The sequence below is a fragment of the Budorcas taxicolor genome, chromosome 9 (genome assembly GCF_023091745.1).
Source record: "Budorcas taxicolor isolate Tak-1 chromosome 9, Takin1.1, whole genome shotgun sequence".
Classification (NCBI taxonomy): Eukaryota; Metazoa; Chordata; class Mammalia; order Artiodactyla; family Bovidae; genus Budorcas; species Budorcas taxicolor.
Genome location: NC_068918.1, coordinates 71,111,046 through 71,136,786, shown reverse-complemented (window position 1 = coordinate 71,136,786; position 25,741 = coordinate 71,111,046). Strand labels below are relative to the sequence as shown.

The window sequence follows — 25,741 nt, the reverse complement described above, 5'->3', positions numbered from 1 at the left end:
AATACAATGAAAGCTAAAATAAAAAATGGTGCGTCCATTTCACTGGAGGAAGCAAGAGAGAACAGATGGTCTATGGGAAGAGTGAGCAGACTGAAGCATGGTGGGATGACCCAGGATTGGTGAGAAAAAGGCTCAGGGGTCATTATATAAGAGTCCCTCCCCATTCAGCTCTCAGCAAGCTGATTGATTCTATGCTTTCCTTCCATTCACACATTCACTAGCCATTGGTTTTCTGTTGGGAATTTTTCTGTTGGCTTAAATCTCAATAATGAACAATTTGTACTTGATGCTTTTAGAAAACTGCACATCCTCAAAAAAACCTTCAAAGATACATTCATTCTATTTCATTGACAACTTCCAGGGCCACACAGTTTTTAAAGATTTTGACCAGCTCCATTCCAAATATATGACCCAATTTTCTGGATCTTCACAGTCTAATAAAGTAAAATTCTGAGCAAGGTCTGTGTTTCTACATATATGCTATTCCCAGTTTCTGCAATTCCCAGTTATAGTTATTACATTGTGGATAATATAGATTTTTGATTATTGCTATAAATCTGAAAACCAGGGGCTAGGGAAAGGAACTATTATTTGACTGATGCTGAAATTTCAAGCAGACGAAAGTCCTCAAAAAGCAGGCTTGGAATCGACAATTTGTCTTTTATGACTTCTGTGAATGTACCATGACATATCCAGTAATTCATAAGAGCAGTGAAAAGGTAAAGAATTGTACTCCATTCTACAAAGAATCTCTCAAGTACTGCTTTTTTTTTTTTTTTTCTGTTATATGACCCACTAACTCCAGAGCATGGTACATTTCCTAGAAGGAGCAGCTTGCAGATACCCCCATGCAGAGAAGAGCCAGCCCAGCACACGATCATCTGACAGTTCAGAAATTCCAGCTCAACACAGGAATGTCCTTGTGCTGAGAAGTATTGTAAAGAAGAAGCCATTTTGCTGGTGCAGCAAGAGTCTTAGTTTAATCCATGCAAATATTCTATTACCTTGCAAAAAAATTCATGCATTCAAAAAAGTAATAAAAGTTTACCTGAATGATCCACTTTTGTTGAAGGAATGATCTTAGAAGACATTATCTACAATTCCAAGAAATAAACCATCTAGATATCCATGATGATATGTGGTGACTTTCTACATACCCCAAGTGACCTAGGTACACCAGCAGTCCCACTGAGAACTGGCTAGGTTGCAGAAGACCCTTCATATGTCAGCTGACTGGAATGATTATACCGTGAAAGTCATGTCATACCGTTGACTATATCCTAATACTAGTTAACAAGAACCTGTTTAACTCCAAATGTTTGAATAGAAATGATTAACATTAGTGAAGTCTTCAAAAATAAATATCCAAGATTTTGAAACAGCAAAGCCTTTCTTTGGTATTCCCATTTCTACAGTCCCTTTTATCTTCTAGTCAGTTTTCCCCATGATGCTATTTCCAAATATTTTATACTTTCAAAATGCCCTCTGTTCCAAAATATCTACCTGTTACCTTCTTTACCGTTTTAATAGTGGTTTTTCAGGCTAGCTATTCTGTTATATTAAGAGGAAAATAATTCAATTGGGCTAATTCCTATGTATTCACAACTAACTTATAATGCATTAAGCATTTGGATTTTAAAGGGGAGACAAAATGAGTATTTAATTTTAAGGCTGATTAAATAAAGTATAAAATTCACTCATTATAAGTACAATAGAGCCTTGCATAATAGTTGGGATTAGGGGGCACTGACTTCCTGAACAACTGAAAATCTGAGTACAATTTACAGTTGACTCTGTCTGAGCTTCCTCAGTGTCCACAGTTCTGTATCCACGTATTCAGTCAACTGCAGATCATGTAATACTGTTGTATTTAGTACTAAAAAAAAAAAACCTACGTATAAGCGGACCTGCACAGTTCAAACTGTTTTGTTCAAGGGGTAACTGTAAACAATATTTTGTGCCAGGGAACTACCAATTAGGTAGACTAATCTATCTCAGATTACATACCTGTCATCATGTTTCTTACACAGGTGTTTCAAGCAAGAATGCAAAGACCTCTTAATTTTAAGGAAAACTACTTGTGTGCAGGACTCCAGTACTCTTGCCTGGAAAATCCCATGGATGGAGGAGCCTAGTAGGCTGCAGTCCATGGGGTCGCACAGAGTCAGACACGACTGAAGTGAGTTAGCAGCAGCAGCAGCAGCTTGTGTGCAGGACTCAAAGACTGCACCCCATTCTGGAAGAGTTCATAGCTTCTATTCAATTTCCCAAAGTGTCCCTAACTCTGAGAAACTTTAAGAACTGCTGCCCTAAGCTGCTCCAAGTTTTCAGATATTCTTTAAAATAATATTAATTATGTATTGGCTGTACTGCATCTTCGCTGTTGGGTGAGCTTTTCTCCAGCTGTAGCGAACAGGGGCTACTCTCTAGTTGTGCGGGGGCTTCTCATCGCAGGGGCTTCTCTTGTTGCTGAGCGCTCTAGGGTGCCCAGGCTTCAGTAGTTGAGGCCCAAGGGCTCAGTAGTTGCAGTTCCTGGGCTCTACAGCACAGGCTCAATAGTTGTGGCACACGAGCTTAGTTGCTCCTGGGCATGTGGGATCTTCCCAGACCAGGGATCGAACCCATGTCTCCTGCAGTGGCAGGCAGATTTTTTACTGCTGAGCCATCAGGGAAGCCCTTCAGATCTTTCTTTGACTAATTTTGGAATTAAAAAAACTCTCTAAACATTCAGACTTTTTTCCACAGTGCTATCTTGAATACCCGGCAGTGGGCACCAGAGTGGTACAAGCAGGGACATGTGGAAAGATTCAAATGTACACAAGGGTCATTTGCAATGCAAGTGTTATAATGTGAACATTTATACACATATCACACAAATCACTCTTGCCAAATATGAATGTTTTTGGTGCCATTTGCTTCTGCCTACGTTTACTAACTAAACAAATACAAAACTTGAAAGTCATTTCCATTACCTTTTATAAGCATCTTTCATTTAGAAAGTGCTGGATACTGAGTGTTGAGAGCTGTTTGACTAAGGTTTAATTAGTATTTAAAAGTAGCATTTCTGCTATTTTCAACTGAAATTATTAAAGGAGTATACCTTTTCACATTGTTCACTGGCTATCAAGGACTGCAAAATGGTCTTTGCAGGCATATGTCATTTTATTTCACTTCACTTTGGAGCCCTTCACAGACATTGCAGTTTTTATAAATCGAAGATTTGTGTTGTCTGATGACAGTCAAGCACAGTTTTTAGCAATAAAGTATCTTTTTAAATTAAGGTATGTATATTTTTTGACATGATTGTATTACACACAATAGACTGCAGTATAGGGTAAACATATATGCATATATTTATATATGGTACATATAAGCATTGAGAAACCAAAATATTTGTGTGACTCTCTTTATTGCAATATTTAATATATTATAGTGGTCTGAAGCCAAATTCTCTGTATATCTGAAGTCAGCCTGTGTTTTCACAGTCTTCAGAAATTTTCATACACAGGCTTAGTGTCAGAAAGTGTAATCATTGTAAATATCATGAAGATTTGGTAGATGAATAAAGATACAATGTTTCTCACCATCTGTATCACTTTCCAAACATAATGTTCCATCTTTCATATTTAATCAGCAAGGTAGAGAGCAATCGCCAGTAACACTTCCAATGGTTAGGGACTTACGTATCTTTTTCGATTGAGGTATCATTGACATATATCATTATTAGTTTTAGGTGTACACTATTATGATTTTATATTTGTGTATATTTCAAAGGACTTAAGTCTTTCACATACAAGCTGGATGGTGTCTCTTCCTGTTTTCATTCCAACTTGCCAGGTAACTGTCACACTATGCTGAAATAATCTGCAACTCAATTTCTGTATTTTTTAAATAAAGATATAACTTTTAAAAACAAGATACCATACTTTTTTAGGAAAATTAAATTTTAAAGCAAATGAAGTTACAAAAATAATGAGCTAATGATACTCTGACAATGTAGGTTCACTTTTGGTTGTAAAATTTTTAAAAAAGGACAAAAAATTCACAAAGGTGCTGAAGGTGCAAATAAATTTTGATTTTCCTAAGTCTAAAATAAGCACCCTAATGGGCACTGTGATCTATGAATCTTTATGACACGCCAGTTCTCACCATGAAAACATGATGGGAAGTGTCCCAGACAGCATCTTTACCAGCACCTTTCTGGCCAGAATGACTCACCCGTGTGGCTGTTCCTTTTGAAGTAGGTGGTAGAGCTGGATTTAGACTTGGATGTAAGGTAGGTTGAGTTAGAACCAATGGAGCTGGAGGACAAAGATTTTCCTAGATTATCAGAACTTTTCTTGATGATGTTGGTAGCTGTCTTACTCCAATCTGAAAGAAATGACATCTCTCCATGAGTCTGCTTGAGAGGGGATACAGTCTACCTTGAGGCCTTCCCTGGTGGCTCAGCAGTAAAGAATCTGCCTGCAATGCAGGAGATGCAGGTTCGAACCCTGAGTTGGGAAGATCCCCTGGAGGAGGGCATGGCAACCCATACCAGTATTCTCGCCTGGAGAATCCCATGGACAGAGGAGCCTGGTGGGCTACAGCCCATGGGGTTCCAGAGTTGGACAAAACTGACTTAGCACACATGCACACACTTTGCCTTTAAAAATCATCACCACGTTATTTAAGTAACTGATTCATAGCATTAGATGTTCTGACACACTGGCAGCGAATCATACAAGAGACTGACATGTCAATGGTAACAACTCGAAGAAACAGAAAAGTTTCTTACTTTGACCTTATGTTTAAAATTCTACTTAATATCTTAAGGTTGAGAAGTAACCACTGGACGTTTTTTTTAAAGAGTAATATTTTTCTTCAGGGATTTTTTTATATTGAGAAAAATCTCTTTCGTCTAATAATGTAAATGAAGACTTGAAAAATATGGAAAGGTACACAGGGTATAGTGGATATCCGAGTTGTTAAATAAAATCTTGAGCAACTCACTTAGCCTATCTTGAACTCATGCGTCTCCTTTGCAAAAAAGAACAGTCAGGTCCAAAGTCCTCAGGTCCCATGCAGTCTTAATAATCTAAGACTCCAAGCGAGCATCTTTACACACTCCACCTCTACACCTTGCTACCACTGGGACTGGATTGCTCTGACAATGCAAATGTGTGTGTGCTCAGTTGCTTAGGTGTATCTGATTCTTTGTGATCCCACGGGCTGTAGCCCACCAGGTTCCTCTGTCCATGGAGTTTTCCAGGCAAGAATGCTGGAGTGGGATGCCATTTCAGGGGATCTTCCTGATCCAGGTATAGAACCTAAGTCTCCTGCATTGGCAGGTGGATTCTTTACTACTGAGCCACCTGGGAAGCCCAAATGACAAACCCTTCTGTCCACACTCTTAATGTAAAAAGCTCAGTCACCAACAGGCCCCTTTACCTGAGTTGTCTGCCAACCGAAATCTACCACAGCAGAGATGCCGCCTCCACTGTTTCTGAACATTCTCCTTCATAGCACAGTGGAAGATAAATATAAAAAAGCCTGGGGCAAAAGAAAATATAAAACAATTAGGCAAAATGACACATTGCTAAAGACAAATCTTACAAAACACATGGATTCAATTTAAATTTTTTTTTTACACCCAAATCACTAAGAAACAAAGATCAAAGGAATCCTTAACCATGCAGCTGATGTTTTAATCCTTTAGGATAGAACACAGAGGCTCAGCTAAAACTAGAACAATTACATGAATCTAATTCTGTTCTTGTTTTAATCAGTATTTGTTGTGACATAACCTAAAGACTAATCTGAAATAGGCAACATTCACTTTAAGAGACACTTAATGTTTCCCTTATATTTGTTTTAAAACTATGTGAAAACATAGAGAAAATATCCATGAGCTCATCATCTATTTCAATTTGTGTATTCTAAGCTATTTTATGTAAGCATATTATTGTAAGTCTGGGCCTGGTATTTTTACAAGTCAAGAATGGCCCCAAATCAGCAGTTTCACGTAGCTCCACCTGGCCTGCTTTAGTTTCTCAACATTTTAATGCAGAAGTATTTCTGTATTGTCAAGTGGTCTTCATATATTTATAGTCTGCCTGCATCTATCAAAAACTGTATCACTTGTGCTTTGGGAGCCAGCCTCTTTTAACTCTTCAAGGAATTTGCTTTTGCGTTTTTACTTTCTCTTGGCTGCCTCAATTTCTACCTCTCTTCCTCCAAACTTGGTTATTCCCGTTACTCACAAGCATATCCTAGTAACTCTCTTTTAAATAATCTTTAACCCCTTTAACCCCTGATCTTCCAGCTTCTACTTCTTCATTCCCTTTCTCAAAAAAACATCCAATGACTAACTTTTGCTGTCTCTACTTTTTCTCATTTCTTTTCTTCTCGATCTGCTCTAAAGAGGTGACTATCCTCATCTCTGAGGCCACTGTTCACATCTCTGGGGAGACTGTCCACATCTCTGAGACCAGTTAAACTGTAGATCACAGGAACTCCCCTACTGTTAACTCAGTTTTCTCTCCCATTTTACTAGACCTCTCAACCGTATTCAAAACAATTGATCACTCTCTCATTCTTGAAATACATCCTCTCTTTTTTAAAGATTTTTTTTTCACGTAAACCACTTTTTTATTGAATTTTGTTACAACATCGCTTCTGTTCTATGATTTGGTTTTACGGCTGAGAGGCATGTGGGGTTTTAGCTCCCCGACCAAGGACAGAACACATACTCTTGCATTGGAAGGTGGTCTTATCCACTGGACTGCTAGGGAAGCCCCTTGAAATACAGTCTTGATACCATTTTCTCCTGTGGTGGGGGTGGTTTAGTCACTAAGTTATGTCCGACTCTGAGACCCCATGGACTGTAGTCCTCCAAACTCCTCTGTCCATGGGATTTCCCAGGCGATATCCTTCTCCAGGGAATCTTTCCAACCCAGGGATCAAACCCACATCTCCTGCATTGGAAGTAGATTCTTTACCACTAAGCTACCATCCCTGATGTTCAAAACAGAAGTGCTCTTCATCATTACCCTCAAACAAACATATTAAACTCATTTCAGCTCGATAATTTGATGGCTCTTCCTTCAAATCTTTCCATAACAGGCTCCTAACCTGCCATTCAGGTCTCAGATCAAACTCCTCAAAGAGGCCATCATCAACTGTTCCTTTTTATTTTTTATGTCTTAGCCTCTGCTCACACCCTTGCACACACCTACTTTTGCTACGGCACTGATCAGTACCTGATATTCTTGTATTCCATATGTATTCATTTATCTCTTTGCTTGATTATCCCTTGCTAGTAAATAATAAGCTCCAAGAACACAGGGATGCTTGCCTATCTAATGCTGTACTAGCCATTCCCAAAATAATGCCAGGAACTAAGCAGGACCTCCATAAATGCTTTATTGAATGAATAAATATAACCATGATTAATCACTCACCTATTTTACATGAGATAATTTAATACATAATGTACATCTGAATGTCTTAAATGTGTTTGGGTGTAGGGGCTTAAAAACAGGAGTTAACAGAACACAAGTTAAGGAGTGACAGGAATACAATATATTTAAGGCAGGTTTCTGAAACGTATGCAAATTAGCTGCCAAGTAATAGCTTAATAATATACCATATTAAGCAGATTATCTACATAAGTGAGGGTATTCCAGAGAGTGCAAGGGCTTAAACTGAACTTGAAGAAAACTTGGGGTAGGAAGTTAAGGGAAGTTTCCAACTGAATGATCTACTCAGTGACTACTAAGCACTGCTAAGCAGGAGGCACTCTTGTTTATTTATTTTTTTTTAGGAGGCACTCTTTTAAGAGCAGGAAATTCCATGGGGATGATCCTTGCTTTCATGGAGCACAGGGTCTAGCATGGAACACCATAAAAGTGAAAATGACCAAAGTACCTTTAATGGACATTAAAACCTATGCATTCTTTTTGAATATGGAGTATTCATCAAGGAAATTGTAAATTACACTGTAGCCTGTGTAACTGGAAAAGTGGGGCGAGTATTTAAAGTACTCTTATTTTACATGTGCAGATAAATTTTCAAATGAGATCTAAGGCTGTGCTTTTACGTTTTATTTTTCAATATCTTAACTGAAAGTGGTCACAGTTTTACTCCAGAATAAATTACATTATTAAGAACAATTACAGAAGGGAATGCGCTGGATTTCTACAGGTTAGACCTTGAATGCAGTGAGATGACCATGGCTGATTCTCCTCCTCTGGGCTTGGCTTGTTTGGTCATCACTGAGTGGCAGACACTTACTTACGAGGTGTTCCACCAATTCCTATTGAACCCAGGTCTCCCGCATTGCAGGTGGATTCTTTACCAGCTAAGCCACAAGGGAAGCCTGAGAATATTGGAGTGGGTAGCCTACCCCTTCTCCAGTGGAGCTTCCTGACCCAGGAATCGAACCAGGGTCTTCTGCATTGCAGGCAGATTCTTAACCAGCTGAGCTACTAGGGAAGCCCTTATTATTGTTACCATATCATTTTATACATATTTATATAAGTAAAACATTATTATGTTATTTATTAATGATACTTTATTAGTAATGAAACAAAAAGTGATGAAAATATATGCTAGTGACACAATTACTTGTCTGAGATGATACCAGATAGAATAGGGAAGTTCTAATTTTAAAAGAAAGCTCTACTAAATATGAATCAAATTTCAGTATTTCAGAAAATAAACACACACACGCACACCCTCCTGAAGGTCCACGTGCTATTGACAAGGAGGGAAGCTGGGTTGGGGAGGAAGAACTGGAGATAAGAAACCCACCTGCAGCCTGGCCTGGCCTGGAGCTCAGACATGACAAGCCTCAGAGTAGGGGAAAGATTTTCCTCCACATTCAAAACTCCACAGAATCAGGACCTAGCAGGTAGAGCTATCTTCCCAGGAAGTACAGCACAGGCACTGGGTTTGGACCTCATCTTTACATTTTGACTAAATCTGATTGAGCTTCCCTGGTAGCTCAGTCAGTAAAGAAACTGCATGTAATGCAGGAAACCCAGGTTTGATCCCTGGGACAGGAAGATCCCCTTGAGAAGGAAATAGCAACCCACTCCAGTATTCTTGCCCGGGAAATCCCATGGACAGAGGAGCTTGGTGGGCTGCAGTCCATGGGCTCGTAAAGAGTCAGGCATGACTGAGTGACTAACAGTTTGGACCTCATCTTCACACTCTGACTAAACCTGATTGCCTGTTAAAGCCAACAACCTCCAAGTCCCTAACCTGCTTGCTAACACAGAAAATCCCTTTAATTAGCATGCATGCTTTGTAATACGGGTATACACAATATAGATTGGTTTCCCTTTGAGAACCTTTGAAGAGGTGGTGGCAGTTTCCTAGTACAGGGAGCAGAATGCATGGAAGCTTGAGGTTCAGTTCAGTTTGGTTTAGTTGCTTAGTCATGTCCGACTCTTTGCAACCCATGAATCCCAGCACGCCAGGCCTCCCTGTCCATCACCAACTCCCGGATTTCACTCAGACTCACGTCCATCGAGTCAGTGATGCCATCCAGCCATCTCATCCTCTGTCATCCCCTTCTCCTCCTGCCCCCAATCTCTCTCAGCATCAGAGTCTTTTCCAATGAGTCAACTCTTCCCATGAGGTGGCCAAAGTACTGGAGTTTCAGCTTTAGCATCATTCCTTCCAAAGAAATCCCAGGGCTGATCTCCTTCAGAGTGGACTAGTTGGATCTCCTTGCAGTCCAAGGGACTCTTAAGAGTCTTTTCCAACACCACAGTTCAAAAGCATCAATTCTTCGGTGCTCAGCCTTAGCTTGAGGTTAGGTCAGCACAGGTTACAGGTGAAGGAGTCAGAGGTGGAGAGGGAGCTCTTTGACTTGGGTTGAATCTATTTTTGTGCACTGGGGCAGGATTTGCAGAATTTGTTGTTCGAGGTATTTTTGTCCTAGAGCTGAAAATATAGCTAACCGTGTGTTTCTCAAACAATTGTTTAACAAAATCACTTATCAGAGCTGGAAAAGATTATAAACTCTAATTAAGGATTTTGGTTCTCAGGCATTAATCCTGGCCTTACTCATGCTTGGGATTCACACTGAGCAAATGATTTTTAGTAGACAGCAGAAAGTGAAATTTGCTAGATGATGTTTCTCTTAACATTCAGAAGTTTTTATAAATGTCATATATATTGGAGAAAAAACTTCAGAGCATACAACTGGTGTTTTGAGGACACTGGGAAAGACCCAGTTCTGGATTTGCTTCCCTGATATTAAGGGCTTACCTGGTAGCTCAGATGGTAAAGAGTCTGCCTGTAATGCTTGGAGACCTGGGTTCTATCCCTGGGTCAGGAAGATCTCCTGGAGAAGGAAATGGCAACCCACTCCAGTATTCTTGTCTGGAAAACCCCATGAATGGAGGAGCCTGGCGGGCTACAGTCCATGGGGTCACAAAGAGTCGGACACGACTGAACGACTACCATATTAAGATGTGAATTATTTTGGGGCTCTGAGGCTGACCACAGTCATACAGAAGGAGGCTAAAGCTAAGAAAACTGACTTAATAAAACAGTTTTTTAGATCGTACAGTGCTACTCTATATCATAATTATATAGCATTAGATGATACTGCTTATTTTTAAGCAAACCTGAAAATACACATCTCCTGCATTGGCAGGCGGGTTCTTTACCACTAGCACCACCTGGGAAGCCAAATTTAAGAGACATGTATAGAAATTAAATTCAAAATCTGATACTTCTCTAAAACTTTGTAATAGAAGTCATTTACATGCTCCACTTCCCACTGTGAATTGTGATGCTATGGGCAAAAGCAGATAATAGGCATGAGAAATTAGAATTCTTTGGGATAAATATATTTTAAATTTCCAAGGTATCATGCAGATTCTTCAGCCATGAGACAGATTTCCATTTTTAAATCAGAATGGGACTCTCATAACAGGTTATTTGACTGTTTGTAGCAACTAGCCCTTTTCACATGTATTTAAATCAGTCTGGCAATAAATATTATCCCAAGATTATTTTAGGACAAAACATCCCGCTTAGAGTTCAGCCGTGGGAAATGTGGAAGGTAGCCACATCTGGAAGCATGCACATGCGGTATGGAAAGAAATTCTGAACACTGCAGGCAGGAGGGGTAGAAAGGCAGGGGGAGTGCCAAGGGCACTTGGAGGCCAAAGTGAGAAAACAGAGAGCTGGTCCCTCGTCAGTCTCAGGGTTGGTTTTTTTTTTCCATCTACTTGCGGATCTTGGTGCCAGGAGCAGAACTTAAAATCACAAAACTTTATAGAGTTTTCCTTTGGCATCCAAAAGAATCTGTTTGACTTCTCATCTCCATCTCTGTTCTTTCTATCACATGTTTTCCCTTTGAGAATCTTTATATCAACCCACATGCCTCAAAGAGGCTCTTCATACCACCTGGAAAAATATGCTTTTCTAACTTTCTGGAAAGGGCTTTAAGCTGCAACTGGGGACCGGAATAATTGACTCTTACTCCTCCCAGTGCCTTTCAGCTTTATTTAACTGATCAGGGAGTAGGAAACACTGCCCATAAACGCTGGACACTAACACGACTGAAAAGATAGAATTCAGAGTTATAAAGTCTCTGCTTCATCTTGAGAGGCTGTGCTAGTTTTATGACAACCCTTTTGCGGTGAATTTGAGCCTGGAAAACCACCACTCTGATGCATCCAAGCCAGTTCCTTTGTAATAGTTTCCTCAGCTTGATAACTGCCTTGATTCTTTATCATACCCATAAAACCCCAGATATTACATTAGAGCAAGATAAAAAGTAAAACTTTCTTTAAATGAACAGATTCTTAACCAGTTCTATACCTGTTCATCCTTGTCTTCCTTGCACCTCCATTTTTCACTAACCAGAGGTATCTGCTCACTTTTAAAAATAATTTTGACCAATACATGAATAGATGATGCAATTTCTCATTTAAATGCTTTCTTTTCTGCAATCACCCTCTGTGTTTGTTGTTGTTGTTGTTTTGTCTTTTAACTTTACTGAGGCTTTCAATGGCTAAGTCAAAGATCTCTTGGTAAATGTCACATTGCACTTGAAACTATGTGGGCTATTTTCAAATATGTTTTGATATTGATTTCTAACATAATCCCACAGTGATAAGAGAACAGACTCTGTATGAAATTTCTGCACCTTGTTTTATGTCCCTGGATATGTTCCAGTGTTTGCTGGTTTATAGTCTATGGGAAGTTAAATAGAATTTGCATCCTGCTGTTGTGTGAAAATTCTATAAATTATCTTAACTATGCTGAATTGGCCTACAGTGCTTTCCAGGTCTACTATATCCTTCTGCTTTTATGCATATTCATTCTATAAATTTTTGAGAGTTTGATACTGAAACTCCAACTAAAAATCTTAATTTATCTACTTTAAAAAACAATTGTAGTATATAGTGGAACTATATGTAACTTTGTTCTGCATTTTCCAGAAAGTGAAAGTGAAACTCGCTCAGTTGTATTCAACTCTTTGCCACCCCATGGACTATACAGTCCATGGAATTCTCCAGGCCAGAATACTGGAGTGGGTAGCCTTTCTCTTCTCCAGGGGATCTTCCCATCCCAGGGAGCGAACCCAGGTCTCCCACGTTGCAGGCAGATTCTTTACCAGTTGAGCCACCCCAAGTCTCTTGTAAATGTGTTACCATACTTTCATAATTTAAAAAATAAACAGAGAAAGAAAAAAATAGCTTTTTCGAGAAAGGGTGTTATAAGTATGTGGGTCCTGGTAGGAAAGAAAATGCAATGAATTCCACCTCATCAAGACCTCTTGAAGAACCACACCATGGGCCAAAGTTGGCTCAAAAAACACAGTAAAGGGACATCCCAGGGGGTGCTCTCAATGTCTAAACATGGAGTGAGAAACATTCGGAGAGACCTCATCAAGTAGCAGGCTTGGGTTTTGATATCTAGTTCTTTCACCTGCCTCAGAACACATTCAAGTAGAAAGTCTTAAAAAAAAAAAAATCCCCTTTCTAAAGCATTGACTTCATAACCATTAGATATAGATTATACAGGCTTGTGTTTAATCTTGGTCTCTATAAGTGCTATTTAACTACTTATTTGGGGGAAAAAAGATATCCTTAGCCTCAATATTTTGGCTAGAAATTGGGCGTCCACATAGAATTCATCCTCTTTGGTTGATTTTAGCAAAAATAGGGGACTTCCTATGGGCAAATATGAAATAAGTAGCTAAAAGGGTTTTCTCAGATCTCAGTGCCATACAGTAAAATTTAGGGAAGCACATTTTGCATTCTTTTACTGACCTAACAACTCACTTTCAATGTCTGGTGAAGGAAAACAAACAAACACCTTGAGCGCTCATTTCCTAAACATTTCTTTACCGACTAAGGTCCATTAGCAATTCCAGCAGGCTCGTCATCAATATATTCTGATAAATGACCTAAGTTGATTTTTCATACCTGGACAGAAAAGATCCAGAAACACAGTGAAAAGAAGATTATGGATATAGGTGACTTCAGGCATATGGGACGGAATCAATCAAGAATTAATCAAACCACATGCCTGGGTCAAAAAAGACACACATCCTAGATAACTGATCTTTGACAAAAATGATCCAGATAACTTCTCAGCTTCCCACCAAGCCTGAGTCCAACAACGGCTCATGTGTTCTCTTGTCACACAGATGCAGCCAGCTGGCTGCAGGACTGGGGAATCTCTAGAGTTTATGACTCCCATTGGGAACCTCTTGAATCCTCCTTTCATTCAACAAGGTGCCCTTTAAAAAAATTACTTCTCTACACACAATATGCTCTGCCAAAAGATGAGTAATTTATTTCCCTGCAGTGTGTAATGTCTTGGCCAACGTGATGCCATTTCAGATGTGAATGGGTTTAAAGGTGGTACATCTCTTTACTTTGGCGCCAATCGGCCGTGTGTGTTGTCCATGTAATTATGGCCCAGCTTAACTATCAGGAGGTTCCTACTCCATAATTTTACTTAATTTTCTGAGTTTGCCAACAGGATTAAAATATATTTCTATTTTAAAATAATAAATATGTTTCTATAGATGATTTTTGCTAGAAAAAGGTAAGAGCAAATTTCCACTTCATTAGAAGTACATTTACTAAATTTCTTTAAATAGACATATTCACTTCCTAGAAATTTTGAAATAAAACATTGAAAAGGCAGTAATTTGTTTTATTTTTTTACTCATGCTTTCTCACCTGATGTGCTTTTCTATGCTCACATATGCTATGTTATAAATATTACACTGTAGGAGTCAAACTGATCTTGGGAAAGTCATGAACTCTTGTAAGCCTGTTTCTTCGTCTTTAAAATGGGGAGAATATCCTCTTTCTTGGGTATCTACTTTTCATATTTGCTGCAAGAATTACACAGCAGATCACAGATGTTATGTGAAAGTGCTTTGTAAACTACAGCACACTATGCGAATATTCTTTCTGTTGCTCTGGGTATTTTAATCTTACCCAACTAATTAATGGCAAACGTGATCTCTGCGTAGATTGATGATACCCTTCTGTGTTTGCCATGGTAGCCTCTATTTGCAGAACCATATGCTGCACGGTATACATACAGAAGATGGACTGATTATGCCTGAGACTATTAATCAATATTGTTTCATATGCATGGAAAAGGAAAACTGATGATTAAGCTCTCAGGATGGGGCTATGTTTTAAATCCTGTTAATCGTGTCAGGAGAGTTAAACTTCCCTAAGTACTGGAGAAACCTAATCTAATGGTGCTGTTGTTCAGTCACTAAGTCATGTTTGACTGTGACCCCATGGACTACAGCACGCCAGGCACCCCTGTGTCCCGGAGTTTGCTCAAATTCATGTCCATTGAGTTGGTGATGCTATCTGACCATCTCATACTCTGCCACCCTCTTCTCCTTTTGCCTTCAATCTTTCCCAGCACTAGGGTCTTTTCCAGTGAGTCAACTCTTTGCATCAGGTGGCCAAAGATTGGAGCTTCATCTTCAGCATCAGCCCTTCCAATGAATATTCAGGACTGATTTCCTTTAGGATTGATTGGTTTGATGCCTGTGCAGCCAAAGGACTCTTAAGAGTCTTCCACACACAATTAGAAAGCATCAATTCTTTGGTGCTCAGACTTCTTTATGGTCCAACTCTCACATGTACTCATGACTACTAGAAAAACCATAGCTTTGACTATGTAGACCTTTGTCAGCAAAATGATGTCTTTGCTTTTTAATACGCTATTTAGGTTTGTCATAGCTTTCCTTCCAAGGAGCAAGCATCTTTTCATTTCATGCCTGTAGTCACCGTCTACAGTGATTTTGGAGCCCAAGAAAAGAAAATCTGTCACTACTTCCACTCTTTCCCCTTCTATTTGCCATGAAGTGATGGGACTGGATGGAACTGGATCTGTTTTTTCACTGTTGAGTTTTAAGCCAGCTTTTTCACTTAGTGTCAAATACTGTTGTACAGTAATGAAAAAATATACAGTCTGAGACACTATTTATCATTTGTATAATAAGCAGCAATGTGCACAGGCTGCATCTCAAAGCAATAACTGAATCTTGCAAGTACATCAATATCACCAAAGGATATATTATAGATGCCCAAGAGGACTCTGGCCAAGATCCTCTCAGAAACCAGAGAATTGCCTTTTACTTCTTTAGGATGAATTGCATTATATTTCTTGACATATAAGCTAATGTTCTCAGGCATGTGAATTATGATGTATTTTAGTCAAACATCTGTTCTCTTTTGAATAGCAATTTGTATACTATGTGATTTTCTCAAGTTGTATTCTTTAGAATAAATTAAAATGTCGAATAAAATGCTTTGCTACTCTCACCCTAGGAAAGCAGCGAAGATAGAAAAAAGAGTTAGAAACATAATTGTGCCATATTAAGAGAAGGTATATTTATCTAGTCATCTTAGAATAAAAAATGCAATGAAATATTTAGTATATAACTTAAATGAAGTAGGTAAGAGAAACAGAACAAAGCAATATATGGTGGGAAAGCAGTTAATAGTAAACCTGGTTTCAGCCTGGATTCAGGTGACTTCATTTGCTTATTCAAGTAGGTAAAATTTTAGGTAGAGCTGCACAGATTATAATAATTTTATGATATCCAGTTAACATGATTTTTTGCAACTAAACTGTGCAATTACAAATATATCTTAAAAATTTCAGAAAAAATAAAGATAGTATTGAAAATAAAAATAAAACATCTAAAATAAAAATACACATATAAAGCTTTAATACATAAGCTACACAAATATGAATATTGACATAATTATACATGTATATGTCTTTGTACATACACACATATACACATGTATTTCTAAGAATCCTGAGAGATAAATGGATTTTTAACATCTTTGAACCAAATTTTTAAAGACATACACAAAAGTGAAAAGAAATCTGCTGGCAAAAGCTATTCCTCTGATACATGTGACCTGATATCACTGCTCAAACACATCTGTCCTCCCTGACAGACTTCACCTCTGTAACACTCAAGAGTGACTTGTGATCTTGCCAGTTTTAAGATGCTCAACTATAAGCTAAATCTGAGAAAATTAAAATTTACTTTTTTGGGCTTCCAAGTGGCTCAGATGGTAAAGCATCTGCCTGCAATGCGGGAGACCCAGGTTTGATCCCTGGGTCGGGAAGATCCCCTGGAGAAGGAAATGGCAACCCACTCCAGTACTCTTGCCTGGAAAACTCCATGGACTGTCACTTAAGGAGCCTGGTAGGTGACAGCCCATGGAGTCGCAAAGAGTTGGACATGACTGAGTGACTGCACTTTGGCATAATTTTAGGTTTCAGAATATTACATTAATCATCTTTGGCCATTGCTAATTCTTGCAATTCCAGGCTTCAAATCACTACAATACTGTATTAACATGAAGCTTTCTTATCCTAATCAGTGCAGAGAAGTAAGAATTTAATGACCAAACCAAGGGTAAGTGTTTTGTTACTAGCACACCTGCAAATTCTCTTGACTCTGCTCACGTATCTCAAGCTCCTCCATTCCCATCACAGTCTAAAACACTGAACCGTCTTACCTTACTTGGATCATTGCCATGGCCTCTCATCTACAGACACTACATGGCATGGCTGCTGTAATCCATTCTCCACATTATGTCCAGCTTCACCTTTACAAAATGTGTATCTGATCGTATCAGTCCACAGGCCTCAAACCTTTCAAGAACTTCTAAATGCTCTTACACAGATCAAAATACAGAGCCTTTACCTTCCTTCTGTATCACCCCCACTGCTCTGTCACTCTCCTGCTCTTTCTTGGTTGGTTATATGATCTTTCTTTTAATGCCTTGAGTATATGCTATAATCACCAATTACAGCAATTGTTTTGCACAAGAAATGCCCTCTATCTGAAATAGTTTTCACCCAACTCCTACCCCCACCTCTCATCTAGTTAATTCCTACTGATCCTTCAGCTCTCAGTTTAGGCATCATATCTTCTGTCACATGCTTTCAACACCACCATGTATATTGTACATGGTGACGTATTAGATTAACCTCAGTCTCTCCTAGGGCTTTCCTTGTGGCTCAGCTGGTAAAGAATCCACCTGCAATGCAGGAGATCTGGGTTCAAATCCTGAGCTGGGAAGATCCCCTGGAGAAGAGAAAGGCTACCCACTCAGTATTCAGTCTCTCTTACTATAATATAACCTCCATGAGACATGGGGGCAAGTTTTATTTTGGGGGGATTTGAATAAAGAATATCAGAAAGACATCGACACAACATAGTTTGCCTAAGTTCAACCTGAGTTCATTATGTATTCAAGGAATTTTTTTCTGTAAACTGTCTAAATTCCACATGCTTCTTTTAATAAATCATATACTTTTAATAACCACCAAGCCTCTCACAGAAAGTTCCAAAAATGACGCAAATAAAAACCATTAAATGACTTTCCATAGTGTCTGAAGAAGCTGTTGTACAAGTCTGGCCAGTAAGCAATTGTTAGATTCATGTGCTCTGTATCATTGCCTTTTAATTTAAATTTTCTTTTTAGAAGGTGTTTTTAATATCACTGAATGTGCAGAAATCTGTTCTGAATTTATATCATTTAAAATCAGCCCTAAAAGTCAGTGATTTATGAAGAACACTGACTCGATGATGGTTTACAACATTTTTCCCTCCTGAGAGGAGACCTATGCTGGGAAAAATAAAACATCCCGAGTCTTATTAATGGAAACAGAGCTGAACAGACAACTGTAACTATTGCAGATTACTGAAAACTGCCAGGAAATTCTAAAAGCAAAAACAAGGTTGGGCTGGCAGATTAATGTGCCTTTCATGTACAATCCTGAAATATAAAACCATGGAATTTTCTAATGTTAATGGATATTTCTGTCAATATTTGTCGAGGCACTTTTATGTTGTATATTATAGAAGAGATTAAACAGAGGAACACTCACTTTACAAAGTTGGATCCCAGTGCAGATGTATTCATATGCTACCTAATCAGTTTCCAACTTCTGGAGGTGCACTTGAGGCTTATTATTTTATTTACTAACGATAATGAGCCCACAAAGTTCCTCTGTCAAAGGAGAATGAATCTGAATAAAATTTACTCAACTAATTAATTCATATTTATGCCGGAGGAGTCTCAGATTGAATTTAGGCCATCCCCCAAGCTCCTCCCTTCTTCATCTACCAATGCAGTGATTGATTTATCAAGTAGTTACTGAGCAGCTTTTAAGTGACAGGTTTTTGAAACAACAAGAGCTCATGAACTAGTTGGAAACTGAGGAAGATAAGCAAAACAGATACATAGGATACAAAGCTGTAAAAACTCTTCTGTAGATAAATACAGATGTTTCTTAGATCACAGCTGCTGGGAGCATTTGCTCAGGCATCTCACCTGTGAGAAGCACAGACCTGATGTCCACACTTTCCTTCCCAGCTCAGACTCACTCAGCTTTGGTCAGCTATTCCTTCCCCACAGACCTTCGAGTGCATGGCCAGTAGCTTTAGGTTAGCCAGTAGTAATGCCCGGCTCTAAAAGATGCCAAACTTTGTCATCTCATTCCTACTGGCCTGTGGACTTCATTGCGCTTCCAACATTAGGGAGTTTTAACAACAATACAGGGTATATCAATATCTTATAGAATGTTACTGAATTTTGAAGAAAACACTTCATATTCACTTAAGGTTCAAAACTAAATTCATCCTAAAAGGGAACCCTCCTAATAGTGTTGGTGGGAGTGTAAGTTTCTACAGACATTATGGAAAACAGTATGGATGTTCCTCGGAAAACTAAAAAACAGAATTACCATATGATCTAGCAACCCCACTCCTGGGCATATACTTAGACACAACTATAACTTAAAAAAGACACAGGCACCCCTATGTTCATAGCAATACTATTCACAGTAGCCAGAACATGTAAACAACCTAAATGTCTGTGGACAGAAGATATGGTACATATGTATGCTGGAATATTGCTCAGCCATACAAAAGAATGAAATAATGCTATTTGCTGCAATATGGATGCAATAGAGATTATCACACCAAGTGAAGTCAGAAAGAGAAAGACAAATAACACACGATGTCACTTACGTGTGAATTTAAAATATGGCACAAATGAAATGGTCTATAAAACAGCAGACTCACAGACATAGAGATCAGACTTCTAGTTGCCAGTGGGGAAAGGGGAGAGAGAGGGAGATGGGTGGACTGGAAGTTTGGGGTTATTAGATTCAAACTCTTACATTTAGAATGGATAAGCAACAAGGTCATACTGCATAGCACAGGGAACTATACCCAATCTCTTGGGATAAACTATAATGGAAAAGAATATATTTTTAAAAAGATTGTATATATGTGTATAACTGAGTCAATTTGCTGTATAGCAGAGATTGGCACAACATTGTAAATCAACTATACTTTAATAAAAATGGTTTAAAAAGTTAAATTCACTCTAGAGTACACTAGGTTTTGTGTTATGGACTTAGAAGCATTACAGGGAACTCCTTGAAAGAAACCTTGTATTTCTAAACAGAACAGGCCATTTATTAGATTGTTGAGTTGACTGCCATATCTTAGGGAAAAAAAATAAGCATTTCTGAACTAGATTGTTGGTATTTATATTTAGAGCCAAGGAATCAAAGTAAATTTTTCTAACCCTGACAGAGTCTAAAGATTTTTCTGGCCAAGAATGCTACACTCACATGGTTCCATGAAGAGCATCAACACTCAGCAAAACTATGAAGAAGCCACAAAGCCTCTGTGCCTTCCTTTCACTTCCCATTGGACCCCTCTCATATTGACTCATGAACAAGATATATATACCGGGCACCTACTGTCTTCCAGGCATAGTTTTCGGTGCTTGGTAAATACAACACTGAAAACAAATAAACTAACATTCTACCTCTTCACTTCATTCAAGGCCATTTTCATGAGCACCCACTCTGTGCCTGGAACTGTGCTCAGCACTCAGAATAGTGACTTAGAAACGCAGCACGGCGTCTGTTCAAAAGTGAAGCTGTCTGCACATATGTTCAAATATGATAGAGAAAACAGTGCGGGTACCATTTATCTTGGGCTTCCCAGGTGGCATTAGAGGTAAAGAACCCACCTGCCAATGCAGGAGACATAAGAGATGTGGGTTCCATGCCTGGATGGGGAAGATCTCCAGATGAGGGCATGGCAACCCACTTCAGTATTCTTCCCTGGAGAATCTCATGGACAGAGGAGCCTGGTGGGCTACAGTCCATAGGGTTTCAGAGTCGGACACGACTGATGCAACTTAGTAGGCACGCACCAGTTATCTTACCTTGTAACGAGTTGAAGATGGAGAAGAGGTACATGAAGGGGACATTCAAAGGTCCCCAGGCAAAGAAAGCAAACCCCCACGTCATGCCCAGGAGAAACGTCAGGCTGACCACGCTACGCAGGTTCCGGAGGACCTCCTCACGCAGCGTCCGGCTGCTTCTCTTGCCGTTCCTCCCACAGATCTGCACCATCACCACAATGAACATGGCGACGTTCAGCAAAAACATGAGTCCGAAATACCCGGCACAGGTCACGTAAAATACGACAGGATCCTGTATCCAACAGCTTAAAGGAGAAGAGACAGAAAGAGAGAGATTGATCATCACGCCCTGGTTACCTAAGAGGCTTACTTTGGCATTCTGCACACTTTACAGGTGGGCCTTCCTCAAATGCCCCTCAAATCCCTTTAGGAAGTCACTTCATTTGGGGAGGGGGCTCAGTTTCTTCCTTGATGTTTACATAAGTTTTTTGTTTTTGTTTTTGCTTTCTTTTGGATAGTCATTATCTTAACACTTAGTTATTTAAGTCAACAATTAAGAAAACAAGGTAGCCTCTTAAACTCTGACTTGGTGTGAAGACATTATCGTTTGGCTCACTCTAAACCACATCTATCCCCTTTCTCTTACGGGCCTCCACTCCAGAGGATGGGAAACTTTCTCAGTTTCCTTTGTTATTTAAATGGTGGCCATGTGGACTTTCTGGAGAAAGAAATGGCAACCCACTCCAGCAGTTTTGCCTGGAGAAACCCATGGACAGAGGAGCCTGGGGGGCTACAGTCTATGAGATCACAAACAGCCAGACACCACCGAGTGACTGAGCATATGTGGACTTTGTTCTACAAAATGATAAGGTAGCAGAGTCCACTAAGGGATTTTAAGAGAGGTATTCCTCACAGTCTGACTGGCAACGCCCTTATTTCTTATTTCTGCTTTGAACATGAATGCGAGCTCTGTGTCTGTAGTCATCATCTTCTATCCAGGAAAGGAAGACCAAGAGAGCTATAGGATTGCTGGTCCTAACATTTTCAGCCCAAAATTAATGCTGGTTGTTGCCTTCTTCCAAGTTTCTTATTATGTGAAAAGAGTAATACTTACTTATTTAAGACATACATAATTGTGGATTCCATTATTAGGAACAAAATACTTCCTATTAATATAATTGGTCTAATTGAGGCACAACCTTATTGTATAACTCTGTTATTCTTATGCTGAAGCTTCTAATGCACAAATAAAAAGCTTACATCATAACATCCCTGTGAGATGAGGAAAGATACACTTGCTATTCAGAATGACATATATCTGAAAATAGATCGAAGTACTTTTAAAGGGTACTAAAAGTAAAATTAAAATACTGCAATTTGCAGATGCCCCAGTACCTAATTAATACTATGCAAGTTCTTAGGTATCAAAAATATTTAGATGAATTATTTAAGACAATTAATCTTCAAATTCTAAAGCATATGGTCATCATTTTGGTAGGTTGTGTCTACCATGGTATAACTTGACCACTGCAAAGGCAAAAGCTGTCTTGAAAATCTTTGAGTCCTATAACCTAACCAGATTCCTGGCATATAGTAAATTCTCAATTAATGAGAGCTGTCAATGGCACAATAGCTTACTGAATCATACTTTAAAGGCCTGTAAAAGTTGACTCATATACTTTTTATATTCCCTTATTTAGAACTTGTTCACTGACTTGTACCTTTAATATAGCTTATTTTAAAGGTCCCCAAGTGATATGGCTTGTCCCTGGAGCTAATCTTACTTTCTATATGGAAGTCCCCCTAGAATCTGAAATTCCTGGCCTGGATCCTTTACTTCCCACTAGCTCTCTTGGGGGCTTTTGAATGTTACTTTGGAAACATAAAAGGGAAGACCAGGAGGAAAGGAACAGGACTGGATACTGACTGGATATAAAAGTGATATCCATCCATGAAATGAGCACAGAAATGTGGCGTCACAGTCAGGAGTAAGCTCTTCATTTATTCAGTAATTCAGTCAACCCACAAATAATACTCAGTACTTATTATGTGCTACATAAAATACAAGAAAACTAACTGCCAAAACTGAACAGTTTAAAAATCTTAGCCTCAATAATCTCACAGTCTGAAGGGAATTTTTCAAATTATTCAAGATCCATTCTCTCCACTTTCACACAATAATCATACTGTTACTGAATCCCTCACTGTCTGATGCTGCTACTTAACTCTCTGGAAGATGCATGTGGTTTAACAAGGTGGAAGTATTAGGAAATCTCCTCAAAGAGACAGGATCTTCTAAGTCTAGAAGAGAGAATCTTAGGCTTCTTCTGAACTCCGGATGAGAAGAGCACAACATTCATAAAAGCAGCTCACACAGTTCAGGGCTTTCAACTGAATTCATGTATGGTATAGCAGAGGCCTTGGCAAAGACACATAAATACAACTTAACCTTCCAAAATAAGAAGCTCACTATTGGCATGAAAACTCACACTAAACTTCAGGAAATGAAGCATATAATACTCATCACAAATAAATTCCCAACAAACTTTTGTTACTTACAATTCATCACCTTGTTCTTTTCCATAACTGTGTTTTCCATAGACTTCATTTTGCTTTCTGCTCGCTAGAACAATGGACACAACTAAGACAGGCACACCTGTTATAACAAAACCATGACAGAAACAACTTTTCTGAAACATCTGAAATTGCTTTATAAGACTGAAAATGGCAAGGGGAAAAAAAGAAAGTAAACACTCCATATTATAAATTCAAATTTCTTAGAACTGGCAGCTTGGTTGAAAACAACAATAAAATCCCCTTTGTGGTATGAAACATCCAACTCTAATTAGAAACAATCTAAATCTTAAGTATTCTGTTTGCTTGCTGGTACCCACTAGAGTATAAGGACCTGCCCTATACTGAACACAGCACCAGAAAATGTAGTTTCATGAATGACACCTGTTAGACTGACCGAGTTCAGGTTAGAAAGAAAGTGCAGCTTCATTCTACCCCTTTCTATAGAAAGAAACGTCTTCAGAATAAGTTGAGGGGAAACAATGGGGGCAGAAAGTCTTTACAGTCATCTCTTTTCTCTCATGAGAATCTATATAGATTTGCATGTATATTTCAGTAGGGAAATGCTACCCCACCTGAATTCCCTGAAAGGTGCCTTCACTGCCTCCTAAGGAGGTACTGAACACCTTGCAAATGTCTCATTTTCCCCCTGCCATCTGAAAAAGAGATTTGTGATAAAGCTTGAAAATGCCTGCCCCAATACAGAACCCAGATAAAAGAAAGAGCCTGATTGGAAGACTGTAAACAGGCTAACATAGCCATCTGTGTCTGGCTGAGGAATCATGGTAAGAAGTTCAAAGCAAGAATTCTGTCAGTATTCTGGTTGCACTCACAAAAATAACCTTTTCGCTCAGGTTTCCAAGACATGGGAATGTGTCTAGGGGCAAGAATAGTTAAGAGTCTGAGCTGGCCTTTCTATTTTGAAATATAATGGAAATCCACCACTGTCTGCCAGCTGCTTCTTCAGACTTGGGTGGGCTGGCTCTGGACACAGGAAATAAGTTGGTGGTGACTCAAGAGCTAAGGCTTTTTTTTTCTTTCCCCTTTAATCGTGACTTTTGTGAGGACTGTGGAACAGTTTTAAAAACACCCCTGCCTTCGGTTATGTATATCAAAGGCATATCATTCACAATCTTGAAGTTTCTTTTAGCAGTCCTATTCTTTCAAAATAGGATTTTCCTATGAGAACCTAGTGATTTCCAGGACAGGGGGAAAAAAAAAATGCAGGAGGCTTACCCCAGCCAATGATGCAGAATTTCAGGATGTACCGGCGAATGTAAGTGTTAAATACTTTCACCAGAGCAATGTACATGTGAATCGCTTCTAGTCCCATCCAGGTAAAGGCAGCTAGAAGGAAGAAGTGCAGCAAGGCTGCGATGGCCGTGCAAAGTCCATCCACATGAAATGAGGTGATCCACCCGTCCAGGAGGAAGACGAGATTCAGAAACAGCAGAGCTGTGCTGAGGTTCATCAGGATTTTGGAAGGATAATCCCTTCGTAATTTTCTTTAGGAAAAAAAGGAGGAGCAATAGAAAGATATATGAGAATGATATTGTAAATAAATCTTTTAAGCACAGGCAGTTAATTCACATCTTATACAGCTCTGCAATAACCTAGATACTACCATCTTTGACTTCACTGGTGGCTCAGATGGTAAAACATCTGCCTACAATGTGGGAGACCCAGGTTCAGTCCCTGGGTTGGGAAGATTTCCTGGAGAAGGAAATGGCAACCCACTCCAGTATTCTTGCCTGAAGAATCCATGGATGGAGGAGCCTGGCAGGCTACAGTCCACGGGGTTGCAAAGAGTCGGACACGACTGAGTGACTTCACTCACTCACTCACTCCACTGGGAGGAGGGCCAAAGATATAGGAGTACCAGGCAAATTATAAAGATTTTTTTTAAAACTACTAATCCAATTTCAAAACTGTTTCCAAATTTTCTAATTGGTTACAACAGATTGATTTTTTTTTAATCCAGGAAAAATTATAGATTCATTAGAAAAAATATTTTTGTTAAAAACCAATTTCCCTAAAACTTGTTGAAATTTATTGATTTCTAATGAGGTCAGGGTCCTTTTTTAAAAAGACTTCCTGTTTCAAAACCAATTTTATAAGATTAATTTTGCTTTCATCTGTTTTTCATCTTGTATTTTCACAAAAATGTTTTTATCTTTTACCGTAAAAAGCAATTCATACAATTGTTATTTACTTAAATACTAATTATCTTAACAGGCTTAAATACATTTTATCAATAGAAATATAGTAACTATAAATTAAGATTCTAAAGCTGGGAAACATGTTGCATGATACATCTCATGAGAAATCTGAATATTAAAACTGAATCCTACATGATTCACAAGGTGTATACATGTTTTTTAAAAGCTGAGACAATTCTCGTATTCATGTTT

The 25,741-nt window shown here is 38.8% G+C and overlaps 1 protein-coding gene across 1 annotated transcript in view; it reads right to left on the bottom strand.

The window, feature by feature from the left end:
- Positions 1 to 1,080: 1,080 nt before the first annotated feature.
- The window catches only part of ADGRG6 (adhesion G protein-coupled receptor G6), a 138,221-nt gene continuing 113,560 nt past the window's right edge, over positions 1,081 to 25,741 (bottom strand). Inside the window, exons 19-24 of the mRNA XM_052645767.1 lie at positions 24,567 to 24,835; positions 23,316 to 23,412; positions 20,778 to 21,061; positions 5,431 to 5,532; positions 4,219 to 4,371; positions 1,081 to 1,094 (exon numbers count right to left, since the gene is read on the bottom strand). Of these exons, the coding sequence (XP_052501727.1) occupies positions 1,081 to 1,094; positions 4,219 to 4,371; positions 5,431 to 5,532; positions 20,778 to 21,061; positions 23,316 to 23,412; positions 24,567 to 24,835 (919 nt within the window). The remainder of the gene's footprint in view (positions 1,095 to 4,218; positions 4,372 to 5,430; positions 5,533 to 20,777; positions 21,062 to 23,315; positions 23,413 to 24,566; positions 24,836 to 25,741) is intronic.